Source organism: Salvelinus sp. IW2-2015, linkage group LG4q.1:29, assembly GCF_002910315.2.
Source record: "Salvelinus sp. IW2-2015 linkage group LG4q.1:29, ASM291031v2, whole genome shotgun sequence".
NCBI classification, from domain to species: domain Eukaryota; kingdom Metazoa; phylum Chordata; class Actinopteri; order Salmoniformes; family Salmonidae; genus Salvelinus; species Salvelinus sp. IW2-2015.
In genome coordinates this window covers 57,637,526-57,648,722 of record NC_036842.1, presented here as the reverse complement: position 1 = coordinate 57,648,722, position 11,197 = coordinate 57,637,526, and the positions used below count along the sequence as shown (strand labels likewise).

The window sequence follows — 11,197 nt, the reverse complement described above, 5'->3', positions numbered from 1 at the left end:
TGATGAGCAGTAGTGAATGGTTCATTGTACCAATGAAAACCAAGAGAAAAGCGTTTTTTGATGAGCAGTTGGAACCGTTCTGGTGCCCCAATGAAACCAAGAAGAAAAGCAGCCTTTTTGTTGATGAGATTAGAATGTTCAGGTGCCAATGAAAACCAAGAAAAAACAGTTTTTTTGTGTCTCGCAGCCCACAATGAACAAAACAGCCCAATTAGGCACTTTGCTCTCCTTTGTTTTCACAGATCGTGAACTTGAACTTGTGATATCCGTGCAATAGCGTTGGTCACTCAACTCTGGTGTGTGTGTGTGTGTGTGTGGTTGTGTGTGGTGTGTGTGTGTGTGTGGTGTGTGTGTGTGTGTGTGTTGTGTGTGTGTGGTGTGTGTGTGTGTGTGTGTGTGTGTGTTGTCCCAACGTTCTCCTGTCAGCCTGTTTTCAATTGTGGGATGTGCAGGGCACAGCTGTAGGACGGGCCCAGAGCCCACGGGCCAATGAGCCCACGGGCCAATGGCATGATTCATATTCCCCGTCTCTTCTCTCATCCGCCTCTCACACTCAGTCCACCCAAGCAGACGGAGGTTGTTCAAGGAAGGGTGTTTGATCCGGAGCTTCACCACCACTCTGCTCAACCTCTGAGAAAAGATATTTGAAGAGAGACAGAAAAGTGATTGATTTCAGGAAGGATAGGGGAAGAGAGAGCGAGAGCAGCAGTGTGCCATATACATTAACTTKGTTTATGGTGTGATGCCACACATAGGGTCTGTGGTGTTTACTATGAACCATAGGATGGCCTGTGTGGTATGGCAATGAAACATACTTACACATAGAGAGGGAGAAATAGACCTTGCCCCAGTGAGAACTCAAGATGGTCTGTTTGACCTGTGTGAAGACATGTAGAGGCTTCGCCACACACCTGGATTGCAGCGCTTACACTAGGGCCCAGTTTTTCAAAGGTTACATGTTACATGCATAGAAGTTGCATGCATAGAAATACAATGAATAGAACGGACAAATCATTGACTTGAATGGGGACTTTCATTCTATTTCTATGATTAATACATCCAGATAGATAACTTTTGAAAAACTGGGCCCTGGGGTTTGAATGCGGGGGTGATGTTGAGTGGACTATTCCACACTGGTGTCAGGCCTATTGTTTAGTCATACAAGTTGTAGATGAGGATTAACCACCCCCTCTCTCCCTCCCTCCTACTCGGCTTCTTCCTCTTTACTCCCAAAGCCTTTTAAGTATCTCACCTTACATCACCCTCTTTGTGTCAGCACACAGCACATGGTCACACGGCGCCCCAAAGACACTCCACTGTAAGCCAAGTGCTTCTCTCAATGTGTCACAATTGGCTCAGCTTTCAGAGTGATTGTACATGCAAATGCAGGGGGATTTGTTTTCCTCTCCCGCTCGGCCGAATTCCTCCCTTCACCGTGGATTAGTCCCAGTCAGAATTGTATTCCTATTGAGTGAAGTTCAACTGTTGAATAGTGACAGATATGGAGCGGGGCCAATAAGTCTGATGAACTTTCTCTTCGTGATCTGGCCCTTGTTGTTATCGCCAAGCTGAAGGAGCTGTGAAAGCACTGTGTTCAATGACCTCTTTACAACCAAGCAGCTCATTATTAGAAACGCGTTAAAAACGATTTTAACTTCTTTAGTTGACAGTTAAATGGATATGTAAATGTTATAAATATATACTAGGAAATTATCATGTGAATAAAAATAAAGTCAGTGTGTGGAAACATTGCCTTGTTTTCCCTAACGTGGAGTATCATCCCATCTCTACTGTCTTTGTTCCCAGGTGACGGTGACCACCATTGGCTATGGGGACAAGGTTCCTCAGACGTGGATAGGGAAGGCCATCGCCGCCTGCTTCAGTGTCTTCGCCATCTCCTTCTTCGCTCTTCCTGCAGTAATTACCTCTCCTCTACCTCCTCTTCCTCCTTAACAACCTAAATAGCATTATGTGTACATAATACACACTATTATCTTCCATCAATACTGTGTTGTCTGTTGCCTCAGTGTGCAGCTCCAGGTCCTTTTCACAGTGTTGTGATGTCTCTCTCTCTCTCTCTCTCTCTCTCTCTCTCTCTCTCTCTCTCTCTCTCTCTCTCTCTCTCTCTCTCTCTATCTCTATCTCTCTATACCTCTCTATCTCCCCAGGGTATACTGGGCTCGGGCTTTGCTCTGAAGGTACAGCAGAAACAAAGACAGAAACATTTCAACAGACAGATCCCGGCTGCAGCCTCACTAATCCAGGTACTGACTGACTGAGACACAGTCAGTCAGTCAGTCAGACAGTCAGACAGTCAGACAGTCAGACAGACAGACAGACAGACAGACAGACAGACAGACAGACAGACAGACAGACAGACAGACAGACAGACAGACAGACAGACAGACAGACAGACAGACAGACAGACAGACACCAGTCAATCACTCACTCTGTCCTGTCTGGGATCTTAACAGCCGTGGATAGGAGAGAACATGTATAGTAAAGAGTGTATACTTAGAGCTTAAACAGAGTAATGGCATATGGGACGTACTGTAGACCATTGAACCTCTCTACACTCTTACAAAAAAAGGTGCTATCTAGACACCTAAAATCGTTCTTCGGCTGTGTCCATAGGAGAACCCTTTGAAGAACCCTTGTTGGTTCCTGGTAGAACCATTTTGGTTCCAATTACAATTGGTTTGGGGTTCCATTGGGAACACTTTCCACAGAGGGTTCTACATGGAACCCAAAATGGTTCTACTTGGTACCAAAAATGGTTCTCCTATGGGGACAGCTTTTTTCTAAGAGTGTAGGAGCTGGGCTTGTCTGGGCTGGTCTGGTTGGACGCACATCATCTTTGATTTAGTGCACTCATGTAGCAACTCCAGGCTAGCAGGTCAGACAGGTTGAATTAAAACATGTCCAAGACCACAAAATCTCCCGAATTCGATCCTTTACAGAACGCATTTGTTCCCTCCAGATCTTGCCAATGTAAAACTTCAAAAAGCGGTCTAGTACAATTAGAGGAGTAGCAGTGTTTGTAGTCTGCATATTCCTGCCATGTCCTGGAAAAGGTGAGCGGTCCTGTCCCGTTCTCTCCCAGACAGAGACGACAGGCAAATAGCAGCCGGTTTTATTTGCCTAGAGCTGGCCATCACAAGGATCACATTGAACATACACAGAAGCCCACAGCTGCATTTAGAAAGATAATCCTTATTGTGGTGACATTTAGAAACATAGAGACACTGAATAAACATGACGATGACGAGGATGATGGTGCGGAGCTAAAAATTATTTTTCACCAAATAATGCCAGGCTGTGGTTGTGAAACAGGGAAGAGTTGTCTCTGTCAGAGCACGGTGTTGTACTGKCAGACTGTAAGCTGTTCGCCACTTATTGGTTAAGGTTTGGAAAGGTCTGATTCCAGATCTGTGCCTAAGGCCAACTTCTACCTAGCGCTGAGAAAATGTCCAGGTGATCAGCTCACCCGCTGGGTTTACCCTGGTCAATGATGTGATTCAAACATTTATCACGCTGGTTCACTGTTTGTCTCCATCCTCCCTCAGACGCTGTGGCGGTGCTATGTAGCAGAGAAACCAGAAGGCTGTCCTGCCACCTGGAAAATGTACGTCCTCACCGGAGACTACATCCCTACCATGAGTTCTGAAAACAACAGCCCAAACCTCAGAAACAAGGTAAAAACTGCATTACTTCTTCAGTTATTAAAAATAAAAAATACAGTAGGAGTATACACACATTATGTACCTTTAACCCTGTTCAGAGTGAAGCAACAGTTTGCCTCTGCATTCCACCGATGCACTATAGCTGCTTCATCAATCAACAGCTAATATATCGGGGCAACCCGTCGCTCGGTGCACATGCATCCCATCTCAATTTCCAGAGATGACAGAAAGAGAGCTGCCCTCAGAAGAAAATATGTTTAGTGGGGATATGAGCCATCCATCTGGCTGACAGACCTAGTATTATCCCCTTCGACAATGTGATTTTTAACTTAACTACATTAGCTGTGTGGTGGTGCTTAGGGCATGGAACTGACTGTGAAAGAACAAGTTAAGCACCCCATCCACTCCCTTTCCCCAGTCAGCAGCCCCCACCCACACCACATACCCCCTACCCCTCGAGGCCTGAGCCAGTGAGCCACCAGGATGACTCCAGGCCTTTGTCTCCCCACACAAAGACACAGTCAGTTGAGATGATGTCACCGCTGCCTTTCTCATGGGAGTAAACCTTTGTGTTGGTAGAACAACAACAAAAAAATCTTTGTTTAGCATTGAACCCACACATATTAGGGAGAGTGAAGGCTGCTTCCGTCCCTTTCTGTTTCTGCATGTGACTTTTCTCCTTCTCTCTCACTCTCCTCTATCCCTCTCCCTTCTGTTCCTAATGAGTCATTCAGAATTCAGGCACATTCTGGTATTTGGACAGGACTGTGGGCCAGTCAATGGCAGGAGACTGTGTGTCTGTCACTGAGTAAAAATAATTCCGTTTCTATAAAGCAGTCAGTCTATAAAGCTTGTTCTGGGAGATGGAGTGGAGCACAATGAAGGTCCGGAGGCATTCAGAGACTCAAAGAGCTTTGACCTCAGCTAAACCTGCACAGATTAGAAGACATGGCCTAAGTCACCATGCTATAGTGCAGGTAGCTTTGACCAACAAATTGAAATGTCAGAAATGTATTATTTGAAGAGGTTTTAAGTGTGCACGAATCATTGCTTACAAAGCAAATAATGGGGCATCAGCATTATGAATGGTTATGCAATGCAGCATCAACGTTTACACCAAAGGTACTCTAACATGCATTGGATCAGGTGGTTTAATTACTTATCTAATGAAGATATATTAGTGTTATATTTTTTCTACATTTTTTTTACCATGTTTTTTTCAATTTGACATACAAAAGTATTGGTGTGGTGTCGTTGACAAAAATGACAATTCATTTCCCCCCCCCCACTTTGTAACATAACCAAATGAGTATAAAAAGTCAAGGGGTGTGAATACTTTCTTACAAACATGTCCAAACAAACGGGACTGTTTTTCTCCAACTCAGGGTTAACCCTTCTATACCGTTGGTAACAACCAGGGGTTCAAGCACTCAAGAGGCCTTTAACCTCTCGGAGTTGAACAGAGCAGCTCTTTACATTGACAGGAGGCTCTTTGGCCTATCAAAAGGCTTTATACCGTACGGATAGGGATGGGCCTGGGTAAGAGGCAGGGAGGTGTCTATTGGTATGGATTAATACATTAATAAGAACAAGAGCATGGGTACAATACAATGGCTGTAGGGTTGATGAACGGCACAGATGTTACTGTAGTGAGTGACGGATGGAGGGGTAGTTAGGTACTCACTGTGCTGTCTGTCTGTCACCACGGTTAAAAGGATGTCCTCGCTGAATAGGCCATGTCATCACACAAACTGCTCGCTCGGGAGATGTCCAAGGAAGAGCCGTCCATGTTTTCTTTATCTGTGGGAGACAATACAAGAGTCTTTGATGATATACTCAAGGAGTCAGTTCAATGCAGCTTCCGATTTACTAAAGTTAAGAATAAAATAGGTTAATTGAAAAAGTAAAGGATAGACATTGAGGGAAGTGTGAGGGTCTACCTGGAGAGCAGGACAGCTCAGATTGAAAGAGGACCATGAGTGCTGAACGCCTGGAGTCAAGAAGAAACAATAAGAAAGAAGAAAGAAAAAGAAAGAAAGAAAGAAAGAAGAAGGAAAGAAAGAAAGAAAGAAAGAAAAAGAAAGAAAGAAAACAAGAGAGAAAAGAGTGTGAGAAACAGGTGGAACAAACACAGTGAAAAATATATGCTGTATACTTGAATTGACTAGTCAGGATGTCACTGAATGGTATCATCACACCAAGAAGAGGTTTTTAGTCTTCGAAGATGATGATTGGTAACATCTCTTTCGAACCGCTACAGTTGTTAGTGCAGCTAAAAACCATGCACAGTGAAGTTTGTAGGGAACTAGCTACAGTCCAACAGTCAGCATAGTTCATAAAGAATGGAAGAGAAAATGGGTTCCAGGAACTGGCTGACCACTCCAACCAAGCAAAGGCAACTGAACCTCTGGACTTTACCATCCAGTTGTGTTTAACATTGTTCAGCCCGAAGCTTCGGCTACACTGTTACTTTAGACCCACTCACACAGACAAGAAGAGCGGGGGGGGGGGGGGGGTGCAAGAGTAGAGAAGAGAGAGAGGGAGAAAGAGAGGAGCGGTAGACAGAGAGAGAGGGGGAGAGGTAGAGAGACACAGATAGAGACAGAAGGAGAAATAGTGAGCGAGAAGAAGGGGGAGAGGGAAAGGGAAGAGAAAGAGAGAGGGAAAGTAAGGACAGGGGGTACTGTGCAGCTCCTCCACTTCTCTCTCATTCAGTGGGACCGGGACGGCGAGCCGGCTATCTGCTACAAAAACACTGCAGGCTTATTAATATTTGGCCCTGTCAGAAGCAAACACACTGGGTTAGGAGCACCAGAGAATGAAAACAAGCAGGCCAGAGAGCGAGAGATGGTGGGGTGGGCAGAAAGAGGGAGACAGAGAGAGTGACAGACAGAGTGACAGAGAGAGAGAGAAGAGAGACAAAGAGCGAGAGAGGGAGAGAGAGAGTGACAGCCTGGAAAGAGAGCGCCCCATTGAAAATTGAGATTCCACAGACCGGCAGCTTGGGCCAGAGGGCCAGACAGATAAGTGGAGTGATAAGCCGGGACGTTGACTAAATCAAACAATGCCCAGTTTAATTCTGACCACTGTGAGCTCCACAAGTCCGCTTATCACCCCAACCTCCCTCCTAGTCCCCCCTGTTCCCCGGTGAGTCCCCGGCCCCCGGCCTACCCAGCCTCACCCCGACTGGTGTTGGCAGGACAGCCAGAAAAGAAAACACCCAGGCTAGGCTGGTAGAGAGGAGAGGAGGGAGTGCGGTTGGGACAAACTCCAGTCTAATTAAAAAATACTGTCTAGGTAGTGGGAAAAAAAATAAAAATAATGATTAACACAGAGGATCTCTTAAAGGGACAAAGATGAGCCTGAAACGGAGTGAGTTGGAACTGAAGTGCATCACGAAGACTGGAGGTCATGGAGTCAAGTAGGAGATGGTGTCTTAGCGTAGAGAGGTGAGGCGTCACCTGTTTGTCTGAGCATCCGCGGTGACGATTGAAGAGGAAAAGAAAGAACTTCTCAAAATGATGTGCTCAAAAACCCCTGCCTTAATTTACATACGGTATATAAAGGAATCAAAATCAACACAACCAATGGCATGGATGTAAAAATTATTTTTACCTTTATTAACTAGGCAAGTCAGTTAAGAACAAATTCATGACGGCCTAGGAACAGGGGTTAACTGCCTCCGTTCGCAGGCAGAACGACAGATTCTTTACCTGTCAGCCTGGGGATTCAATCTTGCAACCTTTCGGTTACCAGTCAACGCTCTAAACACTAGGTCACCTGCGCCCCAGCGATACGACTCTTCTCAACACTAACCACTTTTGAGAGTCTGAAAATACAGATAAACTTAGATTTCAGCATACCAACCAAACTCTTAATATATAGCGAGGCAATGTCATTGCTGTTCCAACGACACTTTTCATCAACAAGAAAACTGTTAACAGTTGTTTCGCAGATAAGTAACCTTTTTTAAACACCATGATCTCACAGAGACAGTTGAAGCTGCAAGATATCTGTATTTTATCACACGCACACCATGCTGCCTGGAATTTAAACATTATCATTAGTGACAACATGCTCATGAGAGTATGGTGAGCATGGCTACTTAAATGTCTTTATGACATCAACAGACAGCCTTTCAAAAGCTTTCTCCACTAACTAGCCTCAAAATACATGCAACTTGACAATATGTTTTTTCCCCTCTAAAGTTCAAAGGCAGTAAGACATGTGTCCTGTTCATATCTACCGTTACAATCCCTCAAAATAAGCACCAAACCAACATGCATTTCCCCCATATCTCCTTTCTCTGCTGGTTACGTTTCTGTGTTAATATCCTGCTCCCTCCTTTTATGATTATGTGCTTTGACAGGAAAAACTGCTAAAGCACACTTATTAAACCTCCAGCCTGGACGATTCATTGGCGGGGTTTACACAGAAAGTCCCCCCCCCCCCCCGCTCCGTACTACTGGTGTGCAATGGTCTAGTGTAGCAACATCAGTAAGTGAATACTAAGTAACTGAATGCAACATCTGCGGAATGTACCATTGATTCAACACAAAACACCTAGCTTTCGATATGACTCTTGACACAACACCTATTTGAGTACTTTTCTGGCATTTCCTTCAGGTAAATCAATCAAAGTGTGAGTGTCTTGATGCAGTGATGCGGACAGTGGAGCAGTAAAAGCGCTTGTACAGTATACATGAACTCTAATCACCAGTTGACTCTAATGACTTCCATCTGCCTGGCCCTGTTGTGCTGGAGCCTAACCCAGCCACGTGGCAGCCATCTTGTGTCTGTCTTTCTATCCCAGGCCCCTGTTCCTCTCTTCTGACTGACTGACTGACATTCAAGCCCTGTTACCAGCTACACAAACCTCCCTCTTCTCTCCCTCTATGGGGAAGAGAGAGAATCACACCACTCACCAACCCAACAACTCAGAGCCTTACCATCGATAGGCAGAGCATTCTTCAAATCGTTACTGTGTCGTTCCCACGCACATGACATACTGTACTGTACATTTAAACACATTCACTGTTACTTACAATTTACACCTTGAGCATTCAACTGAATGGTAAATAGCTGAGATAAGCACATAATATCCTCAGGTTTGAACTATCCTCTACTACCAAGGAATAATTGCTAATTACTCCTCAACTCATATCTCTACAGCACTGCTTGAATTTAAACAGAGGACTCCAACTGTGCCACACAAATGTTTCTCTCTTCGTCCAGTGCCTGACCACCCGTCCAAATCAACAGGGTAAACACACAAAGCATACAATATATTTTTTACTGAAATTTTTGCATTTTGCTGATGAATTCAACCATATACGCAGCAGCAACCATAGCCAATGAAGTCACTGAAACCCTTAACAAAGAGTTTGCAGTCTGTTTTGCATTGAGATAAACTGGTCCTGAACATCTCTAAAACTAAGAGCATTGTATTGTACAAAGCTGAATCTTGGTAATGAATGGTGTGTCTGTTGAACAAGTTGAGAGACAAATTACTTGGCGTTACCTTAGATGTAAAAATGTCAGGTCAAAATATAGATTCAATGGTTCGATAGATTCAATGGTCACTCATGTGGACACTACGTCACCACACAAAATCTACGGGCAGACAGCTCGAAAATGCAAGCCTTGGGTGTCTGCCGAGACTTACATTAGAAGTGCCCATCCAAGAGGCTCAAGGTCATTGGCCACAGTTAAAATTACGTCAAATCACGGTATATCTACAGTAGCTTTGACTGGACTGATCATGTCAACATCATACTTTCAAATTCTTAGCTAGCAAGCTAGACAAGCAGCCATCGTCATGCAATCAAGTCTGTCAATCTACTGGCAAATCCTTTTTCAGGTGTAACAGTGGTAAGGATTCAATGCATGGTGCTGAAAAGAAAGCTCTGCTGTTGGGACAGTTTATGTAGGACCAACAGTTTGTGGCACCGTTCTCATTGTTATAGTGCAATTCATGTAAAAAACGCCTATGGCAGTATCCAACTGGGCAAAAACTGGTTGAATCATGTTGGTTCCACATCATTTCAGCAATAAAATCTATGTGATGACATGAATTAACGTGGGAAACGGATTATATTTGCTAAATGTCAGCAACGTAAGGAATTTCAATTTTTTTCACCCAACTTTTAACCTACTCCAGTGACCGCGTGACTAGTTTTTGTTGATTTCACGTCGAATTCATGTTAGTTGACAACTCAACCAAAATGAATCAAACTAGACGTTTTGAAATGACATCTGTTTCCAGTGGAATCTATCTTCACTTAGCCAAACATTAGAGCGTCTGTAAGATGACCAACTGTAAAGAACCTGTTCCTTCCAGTACTGTCCAGTACCTGGCTGTTCTCCAGAAATAAGGGGACCTCTTCGCTCGTCTTCATCCCTCAATGTGGTCGAAGGTGATCTGAGAATATACATCCTCTTCTCTCCAGTGATGGTCAGGAGCCGTTGTCACGAACCATCTTCAGTTCCTCTTGGGGCGCTTCTCTGAAGACAGAGACAGAACACGAGAAGAGCATCACCAGGACTGTCCTGAACACAAACTCAGCATCGTGCATTAGGGCAGGAGGTCATGGTCAGGTTTATGTGGTCACTTCCTGTCCTGTGGGAATAAACGGGTAAGAGTGCATGTGCCCTTCACTATGCTCCGTATGATAAACAAGTTGTTTGTGTTTTGGCTGCACTTTAGAGTTGTTTTAGCACTATCACTTGTCATTTATTCCTCATTTGCTATGCTGGCATTCCATGTACTGGCCAGTACGTTGATCTGCATTCATGTACGCCAGTAAACGTTGATGCTGGCATTCAGTACTGGCCAGTTAAACGTTGATGCTGGCATCCAGTACGTGCAGTAAACGTGATGCTAGCATTCCATGTAGGCCAGTACTTGATGCTGGCATTCCATGTTAGGCAGTAATGATGCTGGCACTTCATGTACGGCATTAAACGTTGATGCTGGCATTCCATGTACTGGCCAGTAAACGTTGATCCTGGCATTCCATGTACTGGCCAGTAAACGTTGATGCTGGCATTCCATGTACTGGCCAGTAAACAGTTTGAGGCTGGCATTCCATGTACTGGCCAGTAAACGTTGATGCTGGCATTGCATGTACTGCCAGTAAAACGTTGATGCTGGCATTTCCAGTGTACTGCGCCAGTAAACGTTGATGCTGGCATATAGCATTGTAACTGGCCAGTGTAAACTGTTGATGCTGGCATTCCATGTACTTGCGCAGTAAACGTTATTGGCTGGCATATGCAGTACATGGCCAGTAAACGTTTGATGCTGGCTTTCTGTTAACTGGCCAGTAAACGTTGAGCTGGATGCATACTGGCCAGTAAACGTTGATGTGGGCATTGCATGTACGGCCAGTAAACGTTATCTGCATTGCTGTACTGCCAGTAACGTTGATGCTGGCATGCATGTACGTGGCCAGTAAACGTTGATCTGGCATTGCAAGTACTGGCCGAAACGTTGTCACCCAACGTGGAAGCGG

General features: G+C 44.6%; 1 protein-coding gene across 1 annotated transcript in view; it reads left to right on the top strand.

Annotated features, from left to right (window-relative positions):
* The window catches only part of LOC111960961 (potassium voltage-gated channel subfamily KQT member 1-like), a 249,406-nt gene that overhangs the window by 29,946 nt on the left and 208,263 nt on the right, over window positions 1-11,197 (top strand). Inside the window, exons 7-9 of the mRNA XM_070443012.1 lie at window positions 1,807-1,917; window positions 2,169-2,264; window positions 3,567-3,695. Of these exons, the coding sequence (XP_070299113.1) occupies window positions 1,807-1,917; window positions 2,169-2,264; window positions 3,567-3,695 (336 nt within the window). The remainder of the gene's footprint in view (window positions 1-1,806; window positions 1,918-2,168; window positions 2,265-3,566; window positions 3,696-11,197) is intronic.